The sequence below is a fragment of the Sinohyriopsis cumingii genome, chromosome 16 (assembly GCF_028554795.1).
Source record: "Sinohyriopsis cumingii isolate HCF-2022 chromosome 16, ASM2855479v2, whole genome shotgun sequence".
NCBI lineage: Eukaryota > Metazoa > Mollusca > Bivalvia > Unionida > Unionidae > Sinohyriopsis > Sinohyriopsis cumingii.
This window is the reverse complement of record NC_142976.1, coordinates 94,197,511-94,214,930: the sequence shown is the minus strand read 5'-3', so window position 1 is coordinate 94,214,930 and position 17,420 is coordinate 94,197,511. Positions and strand designations below refer to the sequence as shown.

Here is a 17,420-nt window from a genome sequence, read left to right as displayed (position 1 = left end):
ATTATGTCTAGTTTGTCCTAATTGAAAATAATTACACTATGAAATCTAATGTGACAATCTTGAAAAGCTTGTTACACTTTTCCTCCTGAATGACTTTTCATGATCACTAGTTGCGAGCACTACACACAATACGATATAATAACATCGGGTGGCAGCCAGTCACACTCCATTCTTGTCCTGAGTAGCACCTATGTTGCAAAATTTAATCCCGAGTTTATTACTTAACCATTGATGAACACATTTTAACAATACAAAATATTAAAGGATTATGTCAAAGAATAAGTTTGAAGTCCAGTTTGGTTATAATTTTCTAGACAACTAAGTAGAAAACTTAATTTTATGGAGTGTTGAAAGACAGCAGACTTTTCTCACTTTTTCAGAAGATGCTGATTTTTGACAACACAGACTCGTAACAATCATGAGGGTAGGAGTGGGATGAGAGTAAGCATATTGCTTACAATTGCTCAAGTGTATATTCTGTTATGCAAGTTAATACGTTTAAAAAAATAGCTTCTAAAGAAACCCTAGATTTATTTTCATCCACGAATACCAGAACTGGAATGTCTCATTGTTTCTTGGATTGTTAAATTAATGGATTGTTTTTCTGTTTTTTAATGGAATGTTTCTTAAATTGTTAAACAGAAGGAATGTTTATTGGATTGTTAAATTCTGTTTAGGAATGGTGTTAAAATTTTCAAGCTGGTTGCTGTAGTGGCCATATTTGATGTCAGATCATTTTCCTACAAAATATAGACAGCACAAAATGTTGTAAAGTGAACGGCTCATGTTGATATGACTACTAGTTCAGGAGTAGGAATAACAAAATTTTCAAAATGGCACTGTGGTGGCCATACAACATGTCCAACCAGCTTTTTATCCCAATTAGTATCAACCAGGCTTCAGGATGAAAGTGTGTGTAAATTTTTGTGGCAAGCAGTTTCAGAAGAGTAACTATAACAAACCATGGATGGACAAAAGACGGATGAAGGACAACAGGCCATCCCACAAGTTCTTCTGGTCTATTACCAATAGCTAAACAGGGTCTGACACTCTACTGGACAAAAAGAATTTCCAAGAATTCAAGATAAAACAATTCTTTCTTTGAACTATCAAGTAATGAAACCATCTCTGGTCTGCTTCCGACAGATGCAGATTTTCAAAGCAGCTGGTGCGATACACTTACTGGCACCATTCATTACAAAACAGATCTCATTAAAAGTCATTTCTAGAAAATGCGAAGTCATAAGGATCACCCATTCAGGTAGAGTAGTGACAGGAATATTCTTAAGACATTTGTGTCGTCCATATTGGATGCACAACAGTCAGTTTTCATTTAGGACCAACTAGGTATCGCAAGTCTACTGGTGAAAACCTTTTGTTGATATAGCCATTCATTTGGCGAGGAGTTGAGAGTTGACAGCCATTTTGGAGTTGAGAGTTGATATAGCCATTCATTTGGCGAGGAGTTGAGAGTTGATATAGCCATTCATCTGTTGTTGTTGTTCTAGGGTTTAACGCCATTTTTCAGCACAAGATAGGCTATACATGGCGGCCAGTATAACTGATGGAGGAAGAACCCTGGAAAACCCAGGGAAGAACCACCGACCCACGAGAAGCTACTGGCAGGCTTTCCCACGTACCCACACTAGCCGAGCCTTGGACTCGAACCCACGCAGACAGAGGTGAGATGGCAGTGATCCGGTGAACGGTGAGCGCTTTAGACCACTCGGCCACTCGGGGCCCCACCATTCATCTGAATAGGAGTCAAGATAATGTTTTCAAGATCTGGTAGAATAAGATTTTCAAGATGGCTGCTATGATGATGATAGATCAGCAACATTTTTGTCTACTTGACATCTCATATGTCTTTTGACTCTACATTTTAAGGACTTTCTGTTCAGTTGGAGCTGTGAAAAGATTTTAAAATGGGTACCATGGTGGCCATACTGGGTGTCAGAGCTTTATTTAGCATAAGCTAGACATTTTTTAGTGAAAAACCATGGCTGATAGGCATGATCCGGTTTCTGCATTCACTGGCCAATCCCGCCTGTAGCAACACTTTCAAAATACCATGGCAGCCAATCTGGATGTCAGATCATTTAGGGACCAAATAGACATCATAAGAAGTCTTTTAGTAAAAGCCCCTTGTTGATGTGACCATCCATGTAGGATTAGCAATAAAAAGATTTTCAACATGGTCAGTGTATTAATGTCAGATTGGCATATTTTCATCTAAGATCAAATAGAATTGTTCTCAGTGAAAACCCCATCTTGATATTCCCATCCATTCATCAGCAGCAACACGATTTTCCAGACAGCCACCGCGGCATTAAGTATGATTTTCATTTCAGATCAACTTGACTATGAATGAATGTACGCGTAGGTGTAAAGTTTCATGACAATCTTCAAAGTAGTTTAAGAGTAGTGATAATAAACTTGTGCCAGGAGATGAACAGATGGCATCAACAGACCATTCCACAGCCATTTCTGGTAGTTGACCAGTGGAGCCAAAACTCCTTTTTTATGTGTCACAGATAACATTTAGACATTTTAATTGTTCCCATATAAATCCCCCCAGTCATCTGCACACACATCTTTATGATAAAGCTAATTACTGCATAAGATTTTTAATTTAATATATTTTAGTAACTTGTTTACATGTATTTACAATCCAGAAATAAAAAGGTTAACAGTCAACAACAAAGATTTGTATGCAAATGATTGTATGAGGTTCATTATGGGATTGTTCATAACTGATTTATAAAAAAATGGCCACGGTTTGCACTAATTTTGGAGGGCATTTGAAGTCCATTGTTTTGAGGATCATTTTTTTCCAAATATGTTGTGAAAAAACGTATTATTCTATTAAGTGAATTATGAAAACTCCAAAATATATTTGAAAAATCGTTAAAGCTACGTTAAAGTTCCAAATCACACACACCCAAAATATATTTCATGTCTTGTACAGGCATGGGCAACTTCCTTCAGGGCACGGGACAGATGAGTGATTCATAAAGTCACAACCTATGATGTATTCACCGATAAAAACCGTCACGAGCCAGGTTTTGCACACACCCCTGGTATAGTTAGACTTTCATTCCACTGTTATGTTCTTTATTTGCAAAATGATAGAAAAGATGCTTAAATGAAGGTTAGCTAAAAGGCATATTATTTTCCAGACATAAAATCAAATAAACATGCAGCCTAAAGTTTCCTAAACAGAATTTAAAAAAGCTGGAACTTTCCAAAATTTATCCAGACACAATCATTTCATGGATTAATGAAAATGCATGATTTTTTCTCTATTTATTGTTTCTTCTACTAGCACAATAAAAGACATGTGCACCTAGATTTAAAACAACAAAGATTCTATTTTTTGTTTTTTTTTATTATGTGCACCAGTTTTGACAGTTTAACAGTAATTTAGGACTCCTTCATGTCTCGGAGACGGCGCACCTGACTTCTGACTGTGGCTGCTGCTGTTGTGCTGAAATTTTAAAACAAAACTGAACATAAATATCAGATTCAAAAACAGATCCTTGTATTGAAAGAACGGTTCTGAAAAATAACATCTAACGGCGTTTAAACGATCACTGAAATTCCTATACTTTTAACATGGTTCCTGCCACAAATTTTAAAAAAATCCAGACCTTTTTCCAGACCTTCCAAACCTAAAACTTTTCCCCAAGTGAAAAAAGAGGAGTTTTGTGATTTTTGTGATAACAAACTTGTGTAATGGACAGATCAATGACTAAAAACGTGTAACCAAAACCTGAATAAAAATTTTCTGTTGACTGCCTAACCCAATGTAAAACGTAGCATGTCATAGAATCAAAAACACTGCTACAAACAGAAGTAGTGGAAAACAGAACAAATAATAGATTCTGTATGCTCAAATAGACAGTTCTAAATTTAGTTGAGTTTTTTTTCCCCCAACCATAAAGGACTCAAATTTGTTTACCATAACTATTCAACACAACTGATGGATCTTCACAAAAGTGTAATGATACAATTGCTTGAGTTTTTTTTATATATACACCTCTCCCTCGAAAACTCACGCACAACAGGGTCCACAAACATAGACCGCACTATAAGCGAAGCGTGAGTTACTGAGGGACCTCCAAAAATTGAAAAAAAAACAATCGCTTTGACATCGAGAAAACCATATGTGGGGGGAGTGGCGTTAGGGAACTGGGCTGTTTAATGACTGAATCCTCATTTTACAATCATGACGATAAAAAAATTAATAATGCGCTTTTTCTAATGAAGTTGTTTACGTTATTCTGTTTAAATAACATTTTTTTTCTTCAAAATATCCAACATGAAAGATCATTCCAACTGGTTTGAACAACCATCACGTGTACGCAAAAAATCTGTATTACGTCACTGCTTTTTGTTTTCTTGACGAGTCTGGTTCCCGTAGTGAAGTTTAATAGTATCTTGCCAAATCGGTAGTCCATAATTTGGAAACAAGACTAACTATTGAAAAACATGTGACATTTATTTCGTGACATGTCTACATCGAAACTCAATTTTGTATTCTTCAATTAGTACAATGTTAATATCGTGATTTCATTGGAAGTAATAATCATCCCTGAGGATATCTCTAAATGCCAGTTCAAGAATTCTCTGAAACTCGCTTGCTCACAAATTGTCCGTATCTGAAATCAAGTTCTATTTTACGAAGTATTCATTTCACTTGTTATCAGTTATGAAAGAGTCAGTTAATTTAAGGTAGTTTCTGTTACATACACAATAATGTTTATTAGTCCGATTTTTGTGCCCTTTAACATTTTTTTTAGTCCACCTCTTTTTATTATTCAAAAGACATAATTAACGTGATAATACAAAGGGGGCCAGCTTTTAATTCAGTGCAACAATACAACAAATACTTCCGCAAGTCAGTTATCAAAAAAAGGTCGGCACTTAATTAGGTTCTCAGAGAAACACTCGCAGACATAGTTGTTACGGTAGATTGACGCATTTTACATTTAATTACAAGAGGACGCATTACATTTATGACGCTTACAATTAAAAGGAACTAAAAGATTTCAACTAAAAAAATTCAATTAATAAAAAAATGATTTGTCTTTATTTATTAAAGTACTGCCTCCACTCAGCGTAAGTGACATTTTCAGTGATCGAAATTTCCTTGCATATAGTTAATTGCGGTGTACTAGGAATGTCGTTTGGAAAGAAAACATAAAAATTGTATGAGCTATTTTTAAATGTGATATTTCATAGTGATGATTAAAATTTTCAGGTCCTATCGACCGTTTTCAACGATAAAACGAGCGATACATCAAAGTTTCCATTACCAATGTTGATCGCAATTTTCTTCAAGTATTTTCGGTTTTAAAAAATGGGATCCACGCATGACACCGCATTGTAAGCGGGTTCGCGAGTTATCAAGGGAGTGGTGTATATATACATTTGTACTGCATGGCATATTTTTTTGATTGCTGAATTTATTAACATCGCACATCAAGGTTTGTATTTTTGGACCATGACAAGTTCATAAACAATCAACCTCACCAGATTGAACATAGAACATAACAGGATAATCTACACACAAATATCTCTGAATGACTGTCCTACTCATGGTTCCCATGCTTTTCTAAAGATAAGTTTCTAGGTCATTTCCAGGATGAAATTACTTTTTCAAGGTTCACATATGATAATTACTAAATGGAAATAAAGAAATTTAAGATTACAAAACATGCATTTTCTAAATCTAAAGATGTTTCTCTTTCAAGACTCTCCAAAAACATTGAAGTCAGAAAAGATGATCATATACAAAACCACAAAATGTATCACACGACACAAGTAATATTTCCTTTTACAGTAAAAAAAAAAACAATAAACGCAAAATAATTAGAATCTTGTCTTGTAATAAAAAGAGTCTAACCCTCAATTTATCTGTGCCAATAAAATCCAAAACAAGATTTTTCAAACAACCTAATCTCCTTAAGACGACCTGGTTAAAAATCCATCATTTAAAAAACATCTTCAAAAGGGATGATTTAAATTTTGACAAAACGACCGTCAAAATTATACACTGTACTTTGGTATAAACATGGACTTAATTTTCTGTAAAATTAATTTGTTAAACCATTCCCCAAACCTGTATTGATAGAGGGGCTCGTATCGTTTTTAATATATAATACAAGGAACGACAATTTCTCATTTCAGCTCCAAGATCCAACAATTTGGATAAATTTGGCTTAAAATGAATAGCAGTCCATTTCCTCAAATATTTTCACCTCAGAAATTCAATTATATTAAACGAAAGTCAGATACTTTTTGTAAAGATTGGCAATCTGGCCAGTCAGATTTGTCAAGAAGAACCAAGTCAGTGTGGTAGTCACATGATACAAAACTAAAGAAGTTCTTCTCGGAAAATATAAATGTGGAGAATTTTGCGTTCTTTCATTTTTGTATTTTTATTACAACCAGCTTACAACTTTCATTTAATGTTTGTTTTTAATTTTTTTCTCTACAACATTTAAAAATGTGGGTTGTTAGATGTGTACTCGTGCGACTAGCAATTCTAATCACCAGTACCAGGTCACATTTCATCAACAATATCTTGTATTTCAGCAGATTAAAGACCTAATGATTTTAATACAATGTCTGAGAAAACAAGTAATTTTCATATCGATTTCATGCATGTATCACTCGGTCTAACGTTTCAAGTTTGCTACGCCATGTGGTAAGTGGCTAAGCTTTCCCACCACCATGTTGCCCTCTTGTGATGCTAGACTGGTTTTCATACCTTCCATATAAGAAAAGATACGAATATCGAGCTGACTTTGAAAATAAAAGTCTACTAGACGAATCCAATCCACTGGATGTTTTGAATGACTCAGCATATATGTTTATTGCAAGCAACCACATGATCCATACAGCACCATCCGCATATTCTGGTTAGAACTCAATAAATTTAACTCCAGATCAATTATAAGATTATTTCGGGTGTCAAGTGGTGGTGGAAAATTCAGGCTTTCCCAGACTTTCATCAATATTTGCGAAATTCAGGAACTTTTTTCACTGTTGGGAAAAATTATCATTTCTCTCAACTTTTTTCCTACAGCGTGGGAACCCAACCATGCCTACTAAAAATAATTACAAAACAACAGTAAATAAAGTAGGCTGGGTGCTAAACAACTCCTGATAAGGGAAAAAACAAAACGTTCCACTCTACCTGTAGACCCAAGCGCCACCTGCAACCTTTTTCTTGCATCTGCCACAGGCCCAAATTCCCACAGCCTTTCTCTTCATTGTTTCCTGAAATGTAAGGACAGCATGTATTTTTTGAGAAAGTTTAGTTTGTGAATTTTCTCATAAAGTATCTAAGGTGTCTGTCTGAAAATGGTTCACTCCATGACAGACTTATACTGGGTGTACCAGGAAGTTGAGAAAACTTTAACAACCAGACTCTCGTCCATGATTATATAATGTAAGCCACAAAGTGAACACCACAAACAATTCACTCACAGCATAAAAGGATTCAACTTTTCACCACTTGTTATTCATGGTTAAGTTTCCTCATAAGATTCCTTCCACAGTATTTCCTGACAGGGGACAAAATTAAAGTAGACACTTGTTTAAGGCTTATTCTGGACACACAATTTAATTGAAACGAGAGCTCGTATCCTATTTCTTTTATGATTTACGTTTAATGAGAAAGCTCAAATTGTATTAAGAAGCACCTGTGAGTAAGGGCTCCACATACAAATGCAGAGGGTCATTTGTAAAAAGCCAAAACATGATAAAAAAACTAAGCCGTCTTCATAGAGAGTAACATTTTATAATGGGATGGGAAGCGTACTGCTATAGATGTAAAACTAGTTATTGTAATCTACATGTCCCCTAAGTATTATCATTATACCAAACTCAACAAAGATGCATCTCACAAGCAAAATAAAAGATCACTGCTTGAACAAGGCTATAAAAAGTTTGTATTAGGGTTAGTAGCATATTTCATTCAAAATTTTCAAGGTTTTCTTTTCAAGGTTCAAAATAGCTTTTCAAGATGCATTATTAAATTAATTTTAGAGGACACATAAATGAAACTATGTAAACACAATACTTACTATTACTCCATATAAAGAACATTTCTTGCAAAAAATTTTTTTTTAAAAAACAAAATATAATATGAAGTCAACAGTATGATCATTGATATCTTTCTCATTAATACTAAACATCCTACATCTGGGCATTAGAATGATGTAGTCACTGAACAAAGTTCATTTTACTCCGTCTACACTACACTATTTACAATGTCCAAAATATTTTTAGAGTGAATTTTTCAGTTTTTGTAGCGTATCATCAAACTGTATTTCACGAGCTCCCAGTTTAGCAATTTGTCCTTTTAACTTTTCCTCAAATTATTTTGATGTCATGATAAAGGAAATGTTCCTATGGATCTTTGCTTTCAATGCATAGTCGTCAGTAACAGCTGTCATTGTCTCAACGTCTTTTTCAGTACCTTCCTTTCTTCTTTACTTATCCCCATAAACAAAAAAAAAGTGAAGATATTTTTTTTACATTACTGCTTATTTAAAAACAGCATATGGATATTTTAAACTATTTCATATTAGATATATTAATATTTCTCAACTTAGCTGTATTCTTGTATTCTATATTTTTTGATTTATCGTGTTCATTGCAATTATCATCTGTCCTATTTCTACTCAATCCCAAAAAAAAAAAACGGATTGAACTAATTTCATAATTAAGACCATATAGTTTCTATTTTAAAACTTGAAGAATCTGTGTTCACAGACACTCCTTTTGTCAAAAATGATTTCATGCAGATGGCTTCTTGTTTTGGCTGTATTAAGCTCCATTACAAGAGCACAAGAGTCCGACGTTTTATCAATAAAGTATGATGAAATCTCTGACAACACAAAATCACCTTATGGGTACTATAAATTAACAAAAGGAGTACAAGCGTGCCCCCAACCCTCTGCTCGATTAGACTTTTCTCACGTCTTTTAATGCATCAGAATCGCAAAAAGACTGAAAAACTACACATACCCATTCAAAAGATAGCAATGTTCCAACACACAACTCTTGGACGACCATCGCATGAATCCAATCTGGTGAATTAACCTTTATTTTCACCATTACAGCCACAAACCCTTTCTATAGGACTCCATCAGGTGGAAATAGTCCATTCTACCATGGACTGAACAACATCATGAAAGTAATCTCACAAGATAAAATGTTTAACTTATTTTTTATTTCAGATTGTATCATATGATAGTTTTATATAAATTTCCAGAACAGGAATATGTAGTTAAAGTTCGGATAGTAGAAATAATGGTTGATGACATCCAACACACTTCAAATATTAAAGCCTAGAAGGATGCTGGACCTGGTAGATTTAAAAATGTGTTTGATTGACTTTCTAGAAGTTGCCACCTGGTAATATCATGTGTTGTTTGTACTGTGGTTTTTGCATAACAGAAAATAATAGTGAAGAAGAAAATATGATACTTGTATGAGAGATATACTATTTGTTATGACGATGATAATGATAGAGAGAAAAAAAACAGTAGGAAAGGAGAAAAGCTGGCACTTTATACCACTGATTTACCATTGATGATGATGGTGATGTGTGTGCAGAGAGACAGGTGAGGCAGGTAACATAAAATAAAATTATTAATGTGCATACGATGCAAGTGGTGTATGCATAACTGTTGCTAATAAGTTTGCCTAAATTAATGCATTTAGAACTTACAGCGTGCACCTTGTGAGGTCATTCAGACCCAGAGTTGGCTTGTGCACAAGTCATGCACTTTTTAATGTTTTTACCTATTCAGTCGGGGGCGGTGTTTTTCTTACTCAAGAATGAACTTGCATGCAAGTGTCATCAAATATCTTGTCTAGTATCAACAATTTCATACTTGCCTTGAACCATGAACTGAACGACCCAATGAAAAATTAGCTAAAAACGAAGCCCACCACCCCATTTTTCCTTTTTTTTTTTAAAACTGCATTTAATTCCTGGAGATCAACAAAACTATATGATAAATCAACATTATCAGACTAAAAATATTGGCTTTCACGCGTCTACTTTTTTTATTATAAAAAGGATTATAAAGCATCTTATCTATCTATAAGGTAATTCCCACTCTGCCTTAATGTTGTGAGATGAGGATAAACAAAGGAGAAAAGCATGATGTATTCAAACATTGTTATTACTGAAAATGAATGATTATATAAATGAAAATTAGAAATATTTAAATCCTTGCTGATCAAATCAGCTGGCACACGTAAATGTTTGTGAAGTAAATAATCCTGAAATTGTTGAATTAAACCAGCCAAGCATTCTCAAAGCTAATAATAATCAGTTCTCAAAGCTAATGATAATCAGTTCCTATCTTTCACGCATTAAAAATCTGCTTCATTTAACAGGTTTTAAATAAAGTCTAGTGGTTGAAGTCTGTACATGAGGCTTGATGCCATCGTTTCTCAATTTAGTTAGCATCTATGCACTTTGATGGGCTCTGAAGACCCCAATTGCCAACACTCCTTGTTAAGTACAATAAGAAAGGGGCTGATGGTCAAGCATAGTTATCCAAACCAATTCAAAAGTTCATTTTCACCCCTCTTAAGGAACAGTGTTAATGCCATGGTCATCAGAACAGCGTTTTTTGGAAGAGCTGTTAATGTTAATCCATGAACTTGAAGCACCTATACATACGCCAAATGTGTCGGGCAAACCCACAAATTCGAGTACCCATGCAGACAGACCTTGGGATGAATGTGTGGCACTCCACCATTTTGGAATACAATTCTTCAATCAAAGTTTCAATTTCATCTCAGCTTAAGTTGATTTTACCAGTTTGTTAACTAGAGTCACCATATCTGCTGTCATTTTGTTGCTTTCTTTAAGTTATCCACTGATCTACATCCACCTATCCGCACCTATCGATACTTTGCTGCCTAAATAAGTGATAAATGGCATTACACATGTGCCTGGAAACGCATGCGCGAGAAAACTTCCAAGACTACAAATATTTTGTTTAAGTGTTAAAAAATACTGGAGTGGAAGTTACCTCAATATGATGCTTGAATTTCTTTCAAACATTTTAATAAAGTGAGTTATGCTTATTCTCAACTTCTCAATCATGAACTATTCACATACAGGGTACATAATTATTGACAGACAATTACAAAGTTTTGCATATATGAGATCAGGAGAAAGTGGGGGAAATGGATAATCCAAGCAGGCAACCAGTGAAATTGGAAGAGATAATTCATGGATTTTGTTCATTTTCAACACAAAAAATAAACCAACAATCATTGAGTAATTTTGACATTTAATGAACAACTGGTGTACTGTTGTATCAGAATAAGGGGTAAATAAAATGTTCCATGATCATTATTTGGCACCTTTGGTAAATTCAATCTTTATTATTTCTTTGCATGTACAATTTGGTATCTCTTTTGCAAATCTCACAAGGCAATGCCTGGCTAAACCACTGAACTTATTGCTGAAGAGAACTGCAGAATACACAACAAACCCAATAAAACTGCATACTGGACACCACATTCATAATGTATGCTGAATCAAAAAGTTTTTAGTCCCAAATAATACATGTGCAATTAATGGGTTTACATTTCTAACTTTCTCTGAAAATATTATATGGTATTTTAACTTCTTACTTTTCCACAGAAGGGGCATGTGTACTTTGAGTGCTGTGACACCTCCATTCTCTTCACAGTTTTCCTGAGGGAGGCACCATATCTGGTACCATACTTTCCACAAATTCCAACCTTCTTGGTGCGCTTGGCCTGGAAAATAATAATTAGGAATAATTTTCTTTCAGTATTGTTAGTATGTAGGAGGCCAAATGACTGAAATTTCAGACAGTCAATATAACATTAAATGCACAGACCAGACCGTCAATATGGTCAGTATAACATGGTTGATTGACTGATTGATTGTGGTCAATATAACGTGCACAGACCAGACCAGGCTAACCATCAATATGGTCAGTATAACATGATTGATTGACTGACTGTGGTCAATATAACATGAAATGCACAGACCAGACGAGGCTAACCATCAATATGGTCAGTATAACAGGACTGACTGATTGACTGTAGTCAATATAACATGAAATTCACAGACCAGACCAGACTAACTGTTAATATGGTCAGTATAACATGATTGATTGTAGTCAATATAACATCAAATGCACAGACCAGGCCAACATGAATGCAGCTATACATTATCAAACAAAGCTTCTAAAACATAAATTTTTGAAAGACATGCCCAAGCAAAAAAGCCAGTAAAGTTACAGGCCAAAATCAACAAATGCGAACTCGGATATAACGTGGTCATGGCATGGCTCCCAAAATTTTGTATATTCATTCGCAAATGAAAAAATATTTTTTGTTCAAATTAAATGAAAAAGTGTATAAAAATTTATTATCATTATGGGGACGAGATCGAGTATGAATTCGAATATGATTGTGGCGTGGTTCCTAAAATTTTAAATATATGTCTGTGTATATTTCTCGTACCAGGAAAGAACATTTTTATTAAGTATGAGAAATTATGTGTAAAATGTTTATTATCATTTTGGGAAGAAGTTCGCGTATGAATTTTAATATAATACGATCGTGGTGTAGCTTCTAAAATTTAACAATATCACCAAGTTCTTGAAGTGTTACACCAAAATAAACATTATCGAAAATGTTACTTATTACTGATCCATGAGTAAAGCCAGAAAGTCATCTGTGTGATTGTCTTCAATTAATTCTGTATACAATAATTGCTCAAACAATAGCCGACATGTATTTCTTCTTTAACTGCATACACAACCAAGCAGCAGACAATGCAGTGGTTGATAAAAGATTCTCACAATTTAATATATTATTTTTTAAAAAACACAAAATCTGCTAAGATGCTTGCTGGGCTTGGCGGTGTTATTAGACGCAATCAGTTGACCAGTAAATAATGTCGTCTTTATTAGCTGGAAATTGAAAGGGTATGAAATTGTACATGCATTCAGCTTTTAAAAAAATTATAAACATGACTCGTGACCATTGCATGCCTACTACATTTAGTTCTCAGGTTTTAAAATGGTATGGTGTTTGTTTATGAACTCGTTATTAAGTTCCTATTTTTTTATAAAAATATTTTACCGTTATGGAAAAGCAAGTTCACAAACGCAAGTCATTCTCTGCACTTTGCGCAGTGATTAGTATAGTAGTTTCCACTTTTTTTTCGATATTCACAAAATCTGAAGTAAAATTTATATGCATGCTGAAAGCATGTGTTGATTGTTAATTATTCTTGCTGTAGTTGTTCAAATGAATATGCATATAGGCGTTAATTGTTGGAAATTTGCACAAACACCATTCATAGACCCTGGAACATAATGAACCTATATAGGTGCTTCGTATTTCTTAACCTAATTTTGCTGTTAATTTTTCCCCATTGAATTCAGACACATAATGATGTGAGATAAAATTACTGAATAGTTTAAATATGTATGCAATTTTGGCAATGGAATGACATATATTATGGATTAATTGCAAGCCCCGATGGTACGATATCAGACAGCAAGTAAACGGTGTTGTATATTAGATGTTGAATTCAGACAATGATCTGGGAAAAAAATTATTAAATTTTGTAAATATGTGTGCAATTTTTCAATGTAATTACATGCATTATAGATGAGCTGCATGCCACAACGGCACGATAGTAAACGGTGTTGATACCCTATTCATCATACACATGTATATGTGCCAATGAGTTGTTCTCTGAAAAAAGTAAAATAATGTAAAACACAGCATTAACGCGACCCCGATATCAACGCGAAACTAATTATGTGGACCCCAATTATCAAGTTATAACATGGTTCCACTGTACTATTTCACAATTTTTCAGTTGTTAAATCTTTTAAACAAAACAATTTAAAGTTGGTTTTGTTTTAGTGCTGCCTTATTATCCAAATAAAGGCCTTGTATAGCGTGTTCTGATGTCAATGTTTCAGGAATATCTCACACATTTGGCAGCATATATCGACACTCTTCCACTAATTTATGTGTAATTAATATACTTACTGTGCTATCTTTATCCTGGTGGAATGAAAATATGACACTAGCAAATGGACGCATTTTCATGTTCCATTGACATACATTTGAATTTGTTGCAATGTGACGGTAGTCAAGGTATGCCAAAGTATGTTTAAGTTGGTTCATGGGGCGGATATGTTTCTTGAACAAAACAAAACGTTGCTTTACAGTTCCAATAGGCATATTTTTTTTCATTTTGTTGAAAGAGTAATATTTCAATTTAACCCAATTTCGGCATTCCCTGCTTTTCATTGCTTTCCAGTCAAATGAAATTTAGGCCAACAAACTTGAAAACAGGTCCATTTCTTTTGTGAGAATTTGAGTTTATTAGAGAAAAGACATCCAAATAAGTAAAGTCTGACTAAATCATTACAACTTTACTTTGTAGAAAAGCAGTTCTTTTAGCTGCCAGTTGTGAGATATTCCTTAAAATTTGACTTTCGTTACGATGTTAGTCAACATCAAAACACACTACACAGCGCTGTTAGTTAGGCGGTAAGACCCCGACGCCCAAAACATAAATAACAGCATCAAGGTTTTACATGTAGGACTACCCTGTATAAATAATACAAGGCTTTAAGTCTTACATTGTTGGTCTCTACAAACCTGGTTGCTAACCTGAAGCAGTTTAGGCTACAAGTTGCCAGCCTCCAACATCATGACCCTAAAATAGGTTCAAATTTAGAGTTACAATTTCACAAATGAGTGATCAACATGAATGTACTTACAAGGCATTTACAAGATACACTATACACGAACTTAAAGTTACAAATTCAGTTTATGATCCAAAACCGTCCCAACAGAATGCAATCACAACTGATGAGTTACCTGAACATAAAAAATGTAATTTGAACAATACGGTCGAATTTCTTTCAAATCGATTGCTGAAACTGTACACTGCGTTAAACGATTAATATATGTAAAGTTTTATTTTAAGCGTGTAACTTCTTAAATTTATTCTCAGCTCAGAATAAATTGCCCTTACTTTCTCACACTATTTTTATCTGCAAGTACTCAGTTACTAAAAATCTCCAAGAATGTGTGCAAGTATATATGGTCAGAATACACATGATCTTCCGCAGGTCTAAACTATCGTATATATAAAAGCACAAATCATCCATAAATACTGCGTAAAATGTGCATTTTTATATAGAAACTGCTTTTATTTTTAATTAAATCTTTTTATCTATGTAGAAGTCTAGGTTATTTCGCTGATGTTCACTGATTATGGAAACGAAATATTCTATCACGTACCATTTCTGTTCTATATTTTTAGAGAGAAAACCGGAAAGGCAGCAGGGTATTACTTCCTGTTCTACGTAGTTAAGATGCTTAAAATTATACAAATGTATTACAAGCGGCCTGATGATAACGCAAAAGCACCCGTTGGAAGATTACACAACGTGATTGTCAATATTTTAGAAATTACTCTATCGAGTTCTTAAACTTTCATGCAAATTTAAGACATTTAGCAAGCCTTGACGTGGCTTATTTGTATCCAGGTATCTCAAAATCTTACAGGGAATTTATTTTCCCACCTGTCAACAGAATTTCAGTTTTAAAAAAATGAGAAAGAAGTTCTAAAAGTGGGGAGGGGGACCACAGGCGCTTGATTCTGGGGAAACTGATGTGTACACTCACCATATAACACAAGGTAACTAACTCTCGCCGGTCACAGTCTGATGATGACTCCGATCTAATTTTCGGATACTATATACGCATTCAGTCACTCGTAACGTACACCACTGTAAAGTGGACACTCTACACCTTTCATCCATTACTATTTAAGCAACCTTACTGATTCTGAAGGGACAATTTTGCAAAAAGTTTATCCGTTGCTTCAGGACTTCAACACATGGGCGACCGTTCTAAAGGTATACTTCCGCTCTACTTCAGAGTGAATGTGATTTAATTGTGATTGCTTGAGTGATTTATTCTTTCATTAAATGGGTCTTTTCAAACATCGCTTTCAATCGCTACATCTTGGCCTAACCCGGCAAATATGCAATCGTAATATTTATGGCATTTTCTGTTAAGTCGTTTCGCTGTGCCGATCATTACATGTGCTGAAGACTATGTGACATTTTCCGGGTAAATATTTAACAACATTTCTTGACATGTTAATTACATTTTAATTTTAATATGGATGTTTCTTATTTTCGATATTCATTGTTTGTAGACATAATGCCCAATAGTCACATTCACTCCAAAGTAGACTGGAAGTAGATCTTTGGAATGGTCGCCTGTGTTTGGAAGACACAAAGCAATGGATAAACTTTTTGAAAAATTGGCCCTTCAGAATCATTAAGGTTGCTTAAATGGTAATGGATGAAAGGTGTGGAGTGTCTTCTTTACAGCAGTGTATATTATGAGTGACTGAATGCGTAGATAGTATCGGAAAATTAGATCGGAGTCATTGAGGGGTCAGATTGTGACCAGTGAGAGTTAGTTACTTTGTGTTATATGGTGAGTGTACACATTAGTTTCCCCAGAATCAAGTGCCTGTGAGGGGGATGGGGTGTGCAATACCCCTCCGGTGCAAAGGGGCTCGTATTGTTGCTTACAATTTAATTGTTATACATATACTTTATAATAACTGCAAAGGGAGGATACTTCTCTAGCAGCAGAGGGGCTGTACAGACCGAAACTTTTTGCACAATAAACCCCTCCAGGAAACTATTCCTCGATAGAGGGCTTATTTCGACGAAATAAACCCTTCTATTCAGAATACAGGACAAAAAAAAATGTCCCCCGAAAACTCGAAGAGTTTCCAGGGACAAACTCGTTGAGTTTGCACTGACAACTTGGGTTACTTCAATAAATCTGAAACAGTTTCCGTGGCGGGGTCGTTATTGAAAAATCCATGGGTCGGGTCCATCCCCTCTGCTGCTCTGGGAAATGAGTTTCCAAGGAAAAACATTTTTATGTTGCAAATAGTGTATCAAGTCCAATACGGTATCTTGTTCTGGGATCGTGTAAATTTATTGTCACAAATCCGTGAGGTTTTCTTTGAGCATGACTGAAGAAATTTTTAAATTTATTTAAATCCATATCGCCACCACACCAGGTTTGATGAATATTTCTCAGTGTATGTGTATCAACTCCATTGAATATCGCAAGAAGATTACAATTATCCCTGATTACTTTAGGAATTTGTGTATAACGCTGAGTAACATAAATCACATCAGTGTTTTTGTGACGTCCCCGGGAAAATATTCTTGCGGGATTTTTTTGCTTGTCCAACATAACATCATCATACACTACTAGGTTGTTAATTGATTCATCAAGATCCTCGACGCTGGGGGCTTCTTCGATAT

The 17,420-nt window shown here is 34.7% G+C and overlaps 2 protein-coding genes across 4 annotated transcripts in view; one reads left to right on the top strand and one right to left on the bottom strand.

Moving 5' to 3' along the window:
• Positions 1–3,367: 3,367 nt before the first annotated feature.
• On the bottom strand, positions 3,368–15,470 carry LOC149781013 (large ribosomal subunit protein eL43-like). The gene is made up of 4 exons (XM_089938132.1): positions 15,358–15,470; positions 11,680–11,808; positions 7,205–7,287; positions 3,368–3,487 (listed from the first exon to the last, which is right to left on the bottom strand). The coding sequence occupies exons 1-4, from the start codon at positions 15,358–15,360 to the stop codon at positions 3,424–3,426; spliced, it is 279 nt and encodes a 92-aa protein (XP_089794258.1). The 5' UTR covers positions 15,361–15,470; the 3' UTR covers positions 3,368–3,423.
• Positions 15,455–17,420, top strand: part of LOC149781012 (cytoplasmic 60S subunit biogenesis factor ZNF622-like) — a 43,962-nt gene continuing 41,996 nt past the window's right edge. For 2 of the 3 annotated variants that reach the window (XM_089938131.1, XM_089938129.1), the window contains exon 1: positions 15,462–15,605. The gene's annotated coding sequence lies outside the window, so the exon portion shown is untranslated. Of the gene's footprint in view, positions 15,606–17,420 lie in introns of all 3 variants that reach the window. The other variant, XM_089938130.1, reaches the window with a different exon arrangement.